Source organism: Netta rufina (assembly GCF_964035555.1).
Source record: "Netta rufina genome assembly, chromosome: 23".
NCBI classification, from domain to species: domain Eukaryota; kingdom Metazoa; phylum Chordata; class Aves; order Anseriformes; family Anatidae; genus Netta; species Netta rufina.
The window spans coordinates 1,607,378-1,623,294 of NC_140147.1; the positions used below are offsets into that span (position 1 = coordinate 1,607,378).

The 15,917-nt window shown below is 42.6% G+C and overlaps 1 protein-coding gene across 1 annotated transcript in view; it reads right to left on the minus strand.

The window, feature by feature from the left end:
* The window catches only part of CSMD2 (CUB and Sushi multiple domains 2), a gene marked incomplete at both ends in the record, with an annotated part of 284,745 nt that overhangs the window by 160,168 nt on the left and 108,660 nt on the right, over positions 1-15,917 (minus strand). The window contains one exon of the mRNA XM_084300478.1: positions 2,467-2,579. Coding sequence (XP_084156604.1) covers positions 2,467-2,579 — 113 coding nt within the window. The remainder of the gene's footprint in view (positions 1-2,466; positions 2,580-15,917) is intronic.

A 15,917-nucleotide genomic window follows, 5' to 3' on the forward strand; every position in this document is an offset into this window, starting at 1 on the left:
CCAGGCAGATCATTATTTAGATCTGTTTAGCATCATTTTGAATTCAGCAGCTTTTTCATTACCTCATTTACAGTACCTCATCGCTACGCTGATGACTGACAATACCTGGCTTCTAACCCCTACTGCCGCCTGTCCTGAGCAAGGCACATCGAGCTTATTTTCTTATCACCTGCAGGTACACAGCACGTATTCGGGAATGAAGACAGAGGGAGCAGGAGGTGGGAGGACGAAAGAAAAAAGATCAATGCACCAATTTATCTATGGCCCCTTCCATTTGCTTTCACAGGGTGTGGGACACGCTATTTGCAAGAATGCAAGATTCACCTTACATAAAAGCAACAGGGAAGGGAAAAATACTTCCACTCTCCCTGCAAAGGCATGAATTTAACTGTATTTAACATAAAGAGAACCTGTACATGGGCTGTTTATATCTAACCTTGCTTTTACATTCATAAAGCAATGTCCAGACGAGGGCATGGATTAGGAAGAGCTGAAATGAAACATATGAAGAAGGCGTTCTGCTAAAACTACATATCAATGTTAAACAAGTTGGAAGGGAAATTACTTTCTTATAGATTATCAACAAAGCCAGATGCTGTCTCAGAGGATACAGGATGTTAATAAACGGGGAACATCTTTGGAAAACAGACAACAAATTAGATTCCTCCTAACCCTCCCTTCCTTCCTGCTCTTGGACAATCCCAAGGTTCACTTACAGCTCTACTGCTAAGAAACACATTTTAGTTGCTCTACTTTATCTGGCATTACATGTCCTATTTTGTAGCTACTTACTTACTTATCTCCATTAAAATATTTATGTTCAAACAAGGTTGTGCTCCTCTGAAAGGGTTATGCTGAGTTTTCTGAAGTTGCATTGGCATCTTTAATGTTCTGTAGACACAAATTCCATTGACTGCAAAAAATCCTGCCTTTATCCCCAGGTTGTTTTGTTGTTGTTGTTTGTTGGTGCTTTTTTTTTTTTCTTTTAAGTATTGAAATCTTTCTTAACAGATGGAGAGACCCTGACAAGTGCCATAAAACCAGCAAGTTACTGAAGAATGGGGTTCAGATTCCCTTTGCCACCTAGTTAGAGGTCCTCCCTCAATGCCATTTCAACAGCACATTTTTAAGTTCATCTTTTAAATACTCAGTACACAAAAGCACAGTTCATTATATCTAACAAAAGTTTCCAAGGAGTGTGCTAGATTAGAACCCCCTGACATTTATCTAATCAGAGGAAATTATAACATTAATCTTTACTTTTCTATTTAGGAAAAAAGGATGATTCATACAGGTGTTTTAATAGAAAGCAGCAATCATGACTGCAAAGGAAAATGCTGTATCAAGAGTCATCAGCTGCGTGCAGTCATTTGTGTTCAGTCAAAAAACAAAAACAAAAAAAAACCTGTTTTTAATTATAATTTAGAATAAAGAAATTTATACATTAAAGGACTATGAGGAAAGTTAGGCAGCAACAGTGATTCATAAAAGCAAAGCTCATGCTGAGGCCATGACAACATTGCTAAGGTTAAACAAACACGGAACAAACAGAACTGGTTTATACATTTATGAAAGGAACATCATCTCCCTGCCACGTTGTTCCTGTCAGTCTAGGGCTATGGCACTTTTCTTTATCCACGTCCTGTTCCCTCCTTTTGAGGAAAGCTGTTGAACAACACAGAAAAAACTCTGGAGAGTGGATGAGGAGCTGGGTAAATGTTCCTGCTCCTTCCCTGCTTCAATGCCCCGATTCCTGACCCTGCCTTTGGAGTTGGTTGCCTCAAGCAATGCTGCACCACAGCACCCACAAAACCCTCCAAAATCCTTGGGGAGAAGGGTGTAATCAGCCCTAAATAAGCCCCTCAAAGCCACCTGTTCTGGTGACCATTTGGTCGCACAAAGGATACACTGAACTGCAGTGCCCCACGGTTGTTGACAAGCCTCAGATCGATAGCTTGTCTCTGCTCAGTTTGTGTCCCAGAGAATTTCCTCTTACCCAACAGCATTATTAGACCCCAATCCTGATTTTTTTTTCTTCTACAGACAACCAGTAAATACAGGATAGTTTAGATCTCATTCAAAACACACCCAGCAACATCTCACTTGAGCATAGAGTAAAACGCAGACAGTCACTGTGAGACTGCACTGCTCTTTGCCTCGTGGCACCCTGTCTGTGCTGCCGTTACCCACATGGCACCTTCTGTGAAGCTGCAGGTAAAGGAACATCTGCTTCCTCTAACAAAGCATACATTGCAAATGAATCTTCCAGTAGCTCTCAAGTGTTTGCATTTCCAATACATTGCCAAGAGCAGCTCTCCATGCGACAACACCTGGATACCCAGCTAGAAAATTAAGGTTAACAGCAGAGAATAATCATACAGGAAGTTAATTGTGGATTCCTAGAGAAAAAAAAAAGTTTGGCTAAAGGCGCATAATGAATAACCAAACATGGCAGTAAGTATTTACCTTGATACTGGGCACTGAACCCCTTCTGCCTGTGGTTGCCATCTGATGTGAAGTGAAGCCGCAGCCAGTTTTTACTGCTAATAACCGGGGCCGGCAGATTCATTCCGGTAAACCTGCAAGAAACCAACCGATAACAGCCAAATGTTATTTGGACTGTGAATTGCACCAAACCCACCTGTCCTTCCACAGGCAACCCTCCTCCTACACGAACATCCGAGATCCTGAATGAGTTCCATATGCTCAAAGCAAGCGCCCCATACAAAAGAAAAATCAGATGAGAACACTCAATTTGCATTCAGCCCCAAAGCCCAGAGGTGTGCACGAGTCCTCCCAGCCACTGCGAGCACCCTGGGGATGGAGCTGAGGAAGATGCAGCCCTGCCCCATGCCCAGCTAGCAGGGGAACAGGGAAAGGAAGCCCTTAAGCCCTTTTGGGAGGCATTTATAGCAGCACCCGCTGCAGCTGGCCACTCCTGCACCACAAAGAAGAGTGGAAGGAACAGAACCCCACTGAAGTAGAGGAGCTCTGCACGTTCCTCTGGAGCAGCAGTGCTTTCATAACCGTCACCTTTTGTTATCTTATTGATATCACACAGAAATCACAAAATCATCTCAAGGGGCATACTACATCTAAAGCAAGCGAGGTGAGCTCGGCTCTCAAGCTCATTCAGTTCCTGTCTTCATGTCTGGGTAACTCTTCTTTAAAAGAATAAAGTTTATTTTAACTGAGGGAGATAAAGCATTGCAAGAACAATTTTCTTTTACTTGGAATAGGCAGCAGGAAGCAATGATTTATGATCTATCCCAACCCGGAGAAGATTATAACCATCAAACATGAGGTGAAAAGCTCCACAGCCCTTTATCAGTCCTTCAACAACTTTTTTTCTTCGTACCACTTTATACCTCTTTAAAAAAAAAATAAAAAAATACTGTTTGCTTTATTAAACTTTAGGCCATAATTCCTGGTTGAGTTGTCACACGCCAAGCCTTAGTACGGAACGATGTTTACCTAAGTCACAGCACCCTTGAATTGAGCTACATAATGTTAACATTAACCACGCTAAGGTGAACACCACCACCATGGCAAAAGCTATTATGGAATCCTATTATTGTTAGCTAAAGCCCATTTGATTTTTTTAATCACAGACTGTCACTTATTTAAAAAATATTAGCACTTCAATATCTGTGCTTTTTTTAGATGAAGGTAAAAGTATTCCATATATCTATTAGATTCAGAAGGATACTTGCATTTTTAATATAACTACCCAATTTCAGGAGTAGAACTGAAGCCTAGAAAGTATTTTAAAAGTCCTTCACTCACCTAACACCTCCAAAGGTACTTTATTTTTTCCTAAAGCAAACAGCAGGGGAGCAGGCTGATACTTGGCAGCTTATTTATTAATGGTAGATGAACTGCAGCGTAATCCTGCTCTGCTAATGAAGCAGCAGAGATGATTATGCTGCATAACTAATGCACCTCTGCCACCTACAGTACAGACTAAACCACATATTATTTTGGAGGGTTAAGCTGAATTCTGCATAATTATGAAGCATGACTGAAAACACTCTTTACACTATAAAATTGTTTAAGATTGTTGCTGAAAATTTCTCTATTGATATTTTTGTGCCAATTTTGTCGACCCTTTTGAAACAGCAGGTCTTCCAAAAATGATTTCTATATGGCGTTTTTCCATCCTTGCTTAACTCAAAGTTAGCTGAAACTGTTTTAATTTGATACTTTTTCAAATAATTAAGTTCCAACAAACACGTTTTGGGCTGAGATCAAACATGGGATGTCTAAAACCAATTCTGAAAAAGTTACCACGGCTGGTTGTTATGACAACATCTTTAAACTTAATACTCTTACCCCCAAAGACTCTTTTATTATTTGGAATCAATAGTCAAACTTCTCATAAAGAATCTTTAGCTATGCAGAGCCAAATTTTGCTTTCATAGCTGTGCAGAGCTGAGTAATTCGATTGCCTGATGTAAGAACTAGAGAGGAATAAAGTTAACCTGCTTGAATGCTGCAGAATTTCACCCTCCTCTTCCTCCAGCCCATTTTTACTACATATCCTTTCAAGAAGTAGATTCTGTAGCCTGCTGACAAGTGGTTTACTTACACATACACCTACTTCTACATCCACGAATTGTCCGCTATTAACTTCCAAGAATCCTGCATACATAAAGTGAAATGCTAGAATTCAACCAGCTGAGTGAATTGACACATTGAAAACCAGTTGGAGAAATTAACGTACAGTACTACTTGCTACCTTTGCAATACCATAAAAAAAAATAATTCTGAAGGCAAAAGCAGAAGTATAGAGAAATAACCAGTCATAACCACAAGTGCTTTGCACTGCTGTAAAGTATTATAGAAGATTTAGGGTGAGGGACAATGGCTCCCTGAATTTCCTGCATGGAAGTTCATCAGCACCATATGTCATTTGCTTAAGACGTTGACAGCTTTGTAAAAGGACTAAATCAGCCAAGAAATCACTATCAGGTCCTCATTTCCATACATACCACTGCTCAAACTCTCAGCTCACAAAAAGACTGTATTCTCCAGGGCTCTAGCTGAACAGACTCCCTCTTTTCACTTTTATCTCCCTGTTCCTTTTATTTCTGAAGTTAAGCAGCTCATTGTTAACGTCAGGTTGCAGGATTTGGAGCTCTTTTAGATCCCAGATGCTGCTGGCCATCGGCATCCAACTCGGATTTTGCACTGAAGCAGCACTGGAGCACCAGCTGAGACACACCAACAGCGATGGCAAGGAGGAAGAAAGCAGCTGCTTCCTTCTCACACACATCTCAGGCTAAGAACAGAGCCTCAGCAGGGCTGTTTTGGCTGGGTACCCCATGGAAGTGTCCAGGATGGATGCATGGTACAGCACCATGCACCACAGGAAAAGCACCAACAGTTTTTGTTTGTTTGTTTGTTTTTTGGGGGGGAACCCTCCCAAAGAACAAAGCAAACAAACCACTGCGGTGGGCTGAACTGTGCCTGCAGATGGCCACCCACCCAACATCAAATCCCTACCTCAGACACAGGTTGCTTCACCTGAGCAGCTCCATCTGGCACTCGGGGCTACAGAGGAGACAAAACCCAGTGCTGCAGGAGGGAACGTGCTGGAAGCTGCAAGCTGTGATCCCAGGGCTGCAGCTTCTCCTGCTTCACGTTATCCAGGCAGCAGGCAAGCCACCGTCACGCAGCCGGACCAAAAGCATCCCCATCTCCCACCTTTTTCTCAGCTGCTGCTGCCACTGAGTCTGCAGGTGCACAACAGCAGAAAGAAGGGCTCATTCCCAATGAAATCACGCTGCCCAGCACCAGACTGGATAGGTCAGGGATGAAATGTTCTGATGGGTAAGAAATCAAATGGCTACAGCTATGCTTTTAATAGAAAACATCGTGTTCACCTGCAGTTAACTACTACCTTTTCACTACAAGGCTCCCACAGGTTTGAAATAATCACTAGGAAGCATTAATGGTTAATTGATAATGGAATATTTAATTACAGATAAACACAGTTGATCTGAAGCAGCTGCATGGTCCTTGAATGCAAATGCCCTGGCTGCTGTTGCTGAATCTCAGATGAAATGGGAAGGATGCTCAGCAGGCAAAAGGCAACAGCAATCACTAAAAGCAGAGAAAACACCCCAAATCTCCTGCATGAGCCACCACCATGAGTCTGTGCATAGGGGTAACGCCAGTCAGCACCCGTTAGCACTGCTAAACCAGCAGGCAAAGTGACAGCAACCCGAAACAAAAAGGCACACGGTAATGGCTAAAACAATCTCTTGGCGAGGGCGCTGATTGCACTGTGACATGGAGCACATGATGTTTATACCTCCAACTTTTCAAGGTCACGTTATTTTTGTTTTATAAACCCAGCGCTGCCTTGTTGTCTTCAATAAGGAGGAAATACATCACAGAGAGTTTAAAACACCCAGAGCTAATTAAAAGCTGAAACTTCTTTCTGCATTCCCCAACACACTTTCGTACTACATTAAGTAGCTGAAATTTCCACTCCTACCATTAGCCCAATAAATGATTGGATTTCTAACAGAGGGGCTTTTATTCACATGACTCATTGGACTATTTTTGACCTCCGCTACTGCACTTTTCAGTATTCCAGGGTTTTGTGTCTTTTTTTTTTTTTTTTTTTTTTTTAAGTCTATTAATAATTTGCAAAAACTTTTCAAGCCTCTCCATGTCCATTTCCTCTTCCTCCTCCTCTTCCCTGCTGCCATCGTCAGGAGATATGAATCACTGGATTAAATATGCAGCTTCCTGAATATGACAGCATGTTAACTGGAAATCTGGGCTCTGGGATGACTAACTAGCAATGTAAGAATTGGTGGTGGCTTGTTTTTTAAAGTAAAATCAATAACCATTACTCACTGATGGGAATTCAGTACCCATTCTGTATTAAATATCGTCTCAATTCGGGAGTCACTTGGAGAAGGAAATGAACTGAGCTTGCTCCCAGAAGCAGCCTCCACAGCCGTGCCTGAGCCTGCAAATACAAACTACTCTCTAGAGGCAACCAGAGGCAGCAGAAGCAAAGGAGGATGGACAAGGAACAAGCTCATTTCAGCCCTGGGTTTGGTCTCATCCCCTGCTGACCTTGTTTTTGGGCACTGGCTTGTGCTCTACCTATAAAAGGCCCTCAAAATCACAATTTACCATTTGAACCACATGAACACTTTGCATGAGAAAGAACCTGTTAAAATATGCCTAAAATAATGTAAGATACTGAACAATGCTGATCAAATTTGAAGGGTCCTCAACACCAATGTCAAGCAACCAGTGCGGAGAAACCAGTGCTCAGAAAGCCCAGGAGCTCCTGTAATTGCTTGCAGAGCATTTACCAGCCCCAGGAAAAACTCAATGGCAGTGAGGATTTAGAAATAATGTGTTTCTTCATAGCTAAGCCTGATTTTTTCTTCCCTCCCGCAATTTAAGCTCATCCTATGCACAGTGCATAGAGAACAGATTTTAGCTTTTTATGTCACAGTCCTTTGTGATACAGGCAACGAAAGGCACGTTCCCAGCACACACAGGGAGCTTTGAGGACAGCAGGCTCCGGGCTCCCCACAGGAGCTGATCTCACCAGGTAAATACCCAGAACAGGGAGAACAGAGAGCTTCTGACCTGCTCCTGTGCAGACAGGAGGCTTTGAACACGAACAACCATTTTAATCTTAGCTCTTCTCTGAATAAGCAGGGAAAAAAAGCTGCCCTAGGAGCACTTGGGTCATTTTGTGGTTGAACGAGGTCGGTGGAACAGTTTATTTACGCACATTTGTGATCAGGCTGCAAGTCTCAGCTGTTTGTTCCATCAGCATGGCAGAGGAGGACTACATTAGGAGGGGCCCGGCAGAAGACAAGAGTTCATGTTGTGATCACAGGTTTTAAATGAACTAGAGAGAAATATGGGCATGCCAGGCACTGCTCTCAGGTTCCAAGCAGATTAATCTGCTGCAGATACGTGCATGGTACACTACATGAAGCTTTCCTTCTGCTGTACCAGGTATTAGATCTGGTTAAATTTCAGACCATATTAAATTCTGGGGGAAAAAGAACAAACAAAAAGCCATCACAGATATTCAGCAATAACATCCAACATACTCCATAACCTTTTCTTTCTTTTTTTTTTTTTTTTTTCCCAGCAGGTACTTGCGAGTTCATTATTCCTTTTCAAACCAAAACCCCTGAAGCATTTGCAGATTTTCTGAATTTTACTCTTCCCTTTTACTTTGTCGAGACAGCTCCTAATCCTCACCCTGTCCCTGGGCCCCCACTCTGCACACTGGCTGCAAGTTTAGATGGCCTGTCAAAGATGCACCTCTCTAGCACCCCGTTCTGAGAGTTTTACCAATTTTATCCCAAAGGGCTTCCAACATTTTTAACGTAAGCTCTAAGGCATTTTATTCTTAAGTGAAATTGAAACCACCAAGTTAAACACAGCTCCTACGATTCTCCCTTATTGCATAATACGGGAAGGTTAATGGTATCAAAACTGTTCTTTTGAGCAAAAGCACTGAAGTGTGGTTTTCTCAACTATTTTCTTTATTTCTTCTTTCACTCTTGTATTTCACATTGGAATCAAGCATTAAATATTTATACCACTCAGTCAGCCATTCTTCCCTTGGCGCAATTAGTATTATTGTACATGGATGGCAATGATTAATCTGCATTCACGCACCATTATCTATTTACAATCCCAATTCCGGCTTTAATTTGGTTCCACATGGAGAGAAAGAAAGAAAAAGAAAAATCAATAAAACGTCAGAAAGTGAGTTAGAGCACTAGAATAGTAGAAGGAGATATTTGCAGGCAGAAGATCCAATTTGAACTACCCTGAAATTTTATAAGTATGAATTTGACCGCAGTACTTCCTACAGAACCCAAACACAGCGAGCAATTCATTGTGCAGATGCTACACAAACCGACTGTAAGAAAACCTGAAGTCAAAGGTCACAACTGGAGTTAGGAACTCTACTTGAAATCCCATTACATCGAGTGCATTATTTGGAGAGAATGAATTTAAGCATGAACTTGTAGGCACACACAAGCCCTGGTGCTATTCAGAATGAGAATGTAGCCAGACACCACCTTAAATAAGCCCAAACAGATTTAAAAAAAAAAAAAAAAGAAACAACATCAGGGCTTTAGTGGCAGCAGCAGTACTGCGCTATGTTTCAGCAGGGACTGAGCTGAGCCTGAGAGGGGTGCTCACATTTCCAAGGTCACACCAACATTATCGCAGAACTGGGAGTTGAGCTCTGAGGTTTTAAGATTCAGAAAAAAAGCTTTTCTGACTGATGGGATAGGGAGCACCTGGCACCTCTGACACCTTGGTGGGACTCTGACTCAGCAACGGCCACGTCAGACACGAGCGATACGCGACTGGGGAAGGCTCAGAGTCATTCTGCTGGTCTCCAGGTCTCTCCTCTCCCAACCCCAAACCTCTGCATCTCAGAGATATCTGGAATTAATCATCCCAACCGTTCAGGATCTCATATAAGTGTTGCTGAGCCATACTTTGTGTGCTTGGGGCACGGAGCTGGCACCAGTTGAGCCCCGGCCCCCAGCGCTGCTTGGTGGCCCCATGGCGCGGCCTAGTCACAGCCCGCAGCTTCCTCACGGCCACATCACACGGCAGCACCGGGACTCTTTGGGGATTGATTCTTCCTTTGAGTACGACTAGGGGACATATTGCTGAGGATATTCATAGCTGTGCATTATTATTCACTTCACCTGTATTTTTAACTTTTCATCCAAACCTCTGCTCAAATTATCATGAGAGGTGAAGTACCATCAATTCTGAGCATCTTATTTAGCATGTCTGCTCTCTTAAACAAAGTATACTTAAGCACCTCTACACCTCATTTTTTGGTGACAAGAGACATCTCAGCACAATGGACTTTCACAAGGAAAATGAATAATTAGATCAAGTTATTGTTCCTCACTAAATGCTCTAGGGGATGGAAAGAATACACCTGCATCTTAATGAAAGAAGCCTCCGGATTCGGATTCTACCTGATTCTTAGTTCCTGGATGCAGCTCTAGGGCTAAATTCCCCTCCTGATTTAACTAGGTCACAGCACTTTTGACCTCAAATACTCTGCCACCTGCCTGTTTTCTCTCAGCAGAGCTGCACGGATCTTTTAAAAACAGAATTCAGATTCAGCTCCAAGAGCAACAAACTTCTCCCAAAGCCTTCCAGTTGTGATATCTACCTCTACCGCCTCCAAAAACAGTAATGGAAATGAAATCTGATTAGTTTATCACTCAGCTTGCTTACTCTTTTTCCTCCCACCCCCATTCCATCTAAAGATGAAAGCATTTCCGTGCGGCAGCAAACCATCAGTCATTGACATCAACCTTAATTAATGCCTGCTCCCAGATAAATTTGCTGGCTAAAAGCAAATCAATACTTTTTTTTTTTTTCTTTTTTTTTTTTCCAGAGCCTTTACACTGAAGTTTTCTTAATTCTTCATTTTTTTTAGGTGACATTCCTTAGCTCATCTTTAAAAGAACGTAAACCAAAACCTTGGCTGATACAAGTCAACATGGTTCCACTGGAGACAACAGAGCCAAACTAATTTACGCTGTGCAGGGGATCTGACAATCTAATTTCTTTGCTGTTTTCCTTAACCTATGAAATGCTTCAAAATTATTTCAGTCTCATTAGTCTGAATTCTCTTGGATCTCCATGCTAGATTAATTATGGTCACTTACTGAAAGAATCCATTAGTCCACATGCATTTCTGAAGCTGTCACAATGGAGCAATTCAACAGATAAGATGGTCTCTGAGGAATTCTTATTAAGCGAACCAGTATTTATGCACACACCTCCCTACTACACATAATTGGTTTCTTACATTTACACAGACAATTACATACATATATATACACATGCATGCATATATAAGCATGCATTAAATATAAAAGAGCAAATGGCTTATCTTGTAGGTAAATACTTAGTTTTCAAGGCATTAACAGAGTTTAGATTTGCATTTTTGGAATAAAATCCACTTCAACCTGAAGGCATAATTTGACATGCCACTTACGACAGCAATGAGCAAAATGCAGATGGTGCATAAAGGTAATTGTGAAGTAGTCAAGCTGGCCATGAACAGAAAGAGAGTCTGTCTTCATCGTGTTGCAGCTAAAGCCATGCTCCTGCTTCAACTGCAAAGCACTGCTGAGTGGGACGGAGTCTGGTGTGGCTTTTTGCTATGCATCAGCTGCTGGGGAGCCACATCCCAGGAAATGAAAAGCTCCCACTCTGTTGATGTAGACCCTTTGGGGTGGGTCACCACCAGAAGCTATAAGAAAGGCTCTTCCTCCTGCAGAGGACACGTTTCGGGGACTGAACAACACTGCTAACAGGGGGAGCTTGTGGACTTTTTGCAGAAGGGAAGAGAAGGGCCCGTTTTCCCTCACCCAAGTAAAAGGGCCTTCAGTTTAGCCACCCTCACTACAAACTGATTCGGTAGAATGGAAGTCAACTGACAGAACAAATGTGTTCGTTTATGGCTCAGGAAAGCAAGACTGCAAGAACACAAACCCATCAACAATGATGGCAGGTACCGGAATAGGAGACCATATTGCTGAAACGGATGCATTTTATTACGTGAAAGTACTTACCATAATACTTCTACTACAGAAACAGCATTTGGCTCCAGTCATACCAAAAGAAAGGTAACAAACATGATTATATTTATTCTATTCAGGAGAAAACAAACACTAATTCAACATAACAGAAGAACAGCTAATGCAATTGAAGCTTACTAATGCCGCATTGCAAATCCCCCAAAGAAATCTGCTACAGCTTTATTACAATTTCCTATAAACCCTTTCTGCCTTATTATCAGTGCTACAGAGATTGTTTTTCTCAGTGCAGGCAGAGTTAGATGTGTTGATAGCAAGAGACACTATTTATTACTTGATAAATAGCAACCGTTTCCATCACTGCAAGCACAGATATACTCACGTCTTTGTCAGTCTAACAATGCACTTAAGTTCCATTAAATTTGGACTCTCTATTGACAGATTAGACTGGAAAGACATGGGGCATGTTTGCAGAACACTCAGCCCATGAAATTCTGAGGACTGAGCCCAAGAAGTTGAAAGATTTTTCAAATTTCAGCCTCTCGGTTTTCCAGCACACCAGCTACACAAGTTGCTTCCTTTGGGAACTGGTGCACAATCGGGTCAAGTCACCTTTGCTTTTAAATTCATAAAACTCTGAACTGATACTGTCTTCCACTGCCTAACGCTACGACGTCGCATTAAAAATTGAAGATGCCAAGCTTCGGATACAACCGGAGTCTAGGCTGGAGCTCAACCACATTTGGACCAGACACAAAACTGAGTTTGTTTCTTGTTTTTGTAGTTTCTACAAAGGCTCTTCTGCAACATAACAAAGAGTCCCAGAAACCAGGAGAAAACAAGACTTGCAAACTGAAGCCTAGGTAAGTGACAGCTCTACGAAGGCATGCTAGAATTACAGCAGTCATGGCTGTAGAAATTACAGCAAAATGCAAAGCAGCCTCAGGATGAAGAAAGTAATCAGAAAAAGCAAGTTGTCTGAGCAAAGACTATTTTCTGGCTCCACATTTACCACAGTAGGATTTGAATGTGACTGGAGTTTCTCATAGGACTGCAACTTAATGCTGATAATAAATAATGGCACACAACCGCGCCAACTGCAGAAAATACATCTTTACAGGCACAGCACTTCCATTTCCCTTTTAAAGATGAAGGGAACTGATGGGCTGTGTAACAAGGTGAGATGGTAAAGCCTCCAGAGGAAGGTGTAAGCCAGGTCTAATGGCTCCTGCCTCCGGGCGAAAGTCTGAACTAATCAAGTGATGAACGGCCCCTGGGTGCCAGCGCTCCTGCAGCTGCTTAGGGCCTCGGTTGCCCCCGGGGTGCCGGCCCAAGGGGTGCTGATTGATGGCAGCAGCACCAAAGCTTTGGGAACAGCATGCCCCGTTCCCCTCCTCATCAAATCACAAGGGGCTCAAAGTTTCATTTATTTTTATTTTCATCATTTTGAAGCGTACATGACCTCGGAACGATGGCAACGTGCCTCCTGGCCAGAAGTCGCAGCCTACGTAGGTTGTTTATAGGGTGCTTTTATAGGGTGCTCAACTCTTACAGCCCCGTGCACTTGCGGCCTTTGCTTAGCCCCTGGAGGAGTGCTGTTCTGTTCCAGAAAGCAGACAGAAAACTGGAACAGGGATCCATCACTGCAGTACCTCTGGGTGCTTACATAAAAGGGACTACATTTCCAGTCCTTTTAGCAGACAACAATTTTGAACTATCACGGTCAAGACTGTTTTACTTTGTAACTTCCAACTGCAGTAGGGTGACAGTGAGACTACAATTTCTGTTGAAAAGGGCTTAGTGGAACCATCTGCTTATTTACTCTAGATATTAATTTAGCATGAAGTCCAAAACTGAAGAAAAGCTGCATAATGGCTTCAAGCCAAATCCACAGAAGCCACTTTGTCCTTAAATTCCAGCCTCAAAACTGCTCTAAATACTTTAGGCAAGAGCCTTCATGCATCCTCCCTGTAGAGAGCACCAAGTGCAGAAGCGTGGTGGGACAGGGCAGTGCTCTCAGCAAGTTCCAGCATTCGGCATCACCACCAAGTGCCAGCAACTGGAGACCTAATGACAAACCGTGGAATCTTGCTCAAAATCTAACCCCAGGATCTATTTTGCAGTAATACCTAGACCTGCGATATAATTTGACTTTATAAAACATTCTAAGGCAGCATTTCCATCAGCTTCAGCATTTTTTTGACCAGACTGCAGATCTGTGTTGCAAGCATTGTGCTTTACAGTCCAGGGACAAAAATGAGATTTTATCCCTGCTCACGCACTATGGCACTGCAGAGCTGGCTGAGAACAAGCTGGAGTCTGTTCCGCCACGTAAATCAGCCGTGTCTCCGTGTGGAACAGCAGACCAAAACCCATCCCTCATTTACACTTGGCAACACAGGATCACACACCAAGGCCAGGAAGTATGGATAGCATCCTCAGCCTCCTTCAAAGAGGTGCGCAATCCATTTTTCTCTTGAACATCACTGTTTGACAGTGATTCAACACGGCTGGTTAGCAAATTCTTCCATTGCTTAAAAATTACCATGACAGGTATGGAATAGTTTCTTGTCGTACCCTACAGCTAACCACCACGAGAAAGTAGTTTCCCTTCCTCCTTGGTAGAGCCACGCATGTTTATATAGTGACTGTGTCTGCCTTCATCATCTTTTACATTCATCTCCATGGCAATTTTCTTTTCTAGGCATTGTTAGCTGCCTTTCTGGGAATTTGTTTCCAATCTTATATTTATTCAGAACTGGCATCGCCCCTGCATGCAACAGCTGCTAGAAAATTATATATATCCCATTAACAAACAATACAACTGTGCTGAAAAATACAACCACAAAGCTTGAAGAGGTTTTCAGAAAAGTAAAATTTTATTTATTTTAAATTTAAACCCCCCAGTTCCTGGATACAAACCTATACTAGATAGAAAAAAAAAAAGGTTATGCCATTTTTTTTATTTTTATTTTTTTCAGAAAGGTACTTTGCTGAATGGACAAGGTAAAATCCAGGACATCTGCAAAGCTGCTGCATCGCTTTCTCATATTGCTGCATTGCTCCTATCAAACCCTTCCATATGTGCTCAACTTTTGTTCAGGATGAGCAGAACCCTTCCCATTAAGCGCTGCTTCCACTCCCTCTTTCCTGAGCATGCTCTCATGCCAGGACTAACGGGCAAGAGAGAAAGAAACCTTGGGACTCACCACCAGCAGTTACACCACAGGACTTCCCATGCAGGCAGTGCCAGGCTCGTTCACAGTGATTGAGGTTTGCTGTTATCCTTTAAACTGAAACCAAAAACCCCACTGCTTTATAGATCCATACAAGCAAACTTGACTTTGGGATCCTGACAGCCATTTCCACCCATCGGGAACCTAAGCCTTCCAGAATAGTAATTCTGAATTACAAAATTCACTTCTGTGCTACCAGCTGCCAAACCTAAGCTTTAAAAATGTTTAACTTGGTATTGGACCCTTGCATCAAACTCTGCTCAGTAAAAATACCTTCTACCAGATATCAGAAGAACAATGCCCTTGAAATTAGGCACTACAAGGAGGTCAAATGGAAGCAGGTCCATGAACAGCAACCAGTATGCAGAGCTCAATCTTATCTTTGGCTCAACGTGCATGGCAGGCACATTGCAAGATGGTGTTGTTCTGGCATCTCAGTTAACAGATGTACAAGAGCAACTTTGTTCTACAAGATGGAATAAAGATGCGCTTGCTTTACTTCATGCTTAAGGCAGGAGAACATCCAGAGATGACTGTGTTGTGTGTGACGATTGTGTTATTTTCCTTCTTAAGTCTGAAACGGATAAAAATATTCCATACTGCAGCCAACTTAAAAATCACCGGAGCTGGAAAAGAAGCAAGATCATCTTCCTCCCACTGAATCCATGGCACCTTCCCCTGGCCGCCAGCACAGGCATTGGGCTGTGCAATTCCCTTGTTTCCTACTCACAAATTGGGAAAACTATAGGATCAAATTGGGAAAACTATAGAATCAGGGAGAGGCATGGAGCGGGCAGAGCAAACACCTGGTCTGCTCCCCAGTCTCTTAAATAAACCATGCAACTCTTCAAATCAAGCGCTTATCTGTTTAGTATCTAACAGGAACAGAAATGACTCCTGATCTTAGCCACGCATGGCAGCCTAAGCCATCACTGAACAGCAAGTTACCTACTTCAGGGTCCTATCTGCCCTGCATCTCTGCATTTCACTCTCATCTGCAGGGTCCCTGGGACCTGAGAGAAAATGCTCTCATAGTTAGGCAAGGCTCTGGGACTTACAGGGCCAGGACTCAGCTCTTCAGCCATAAGCA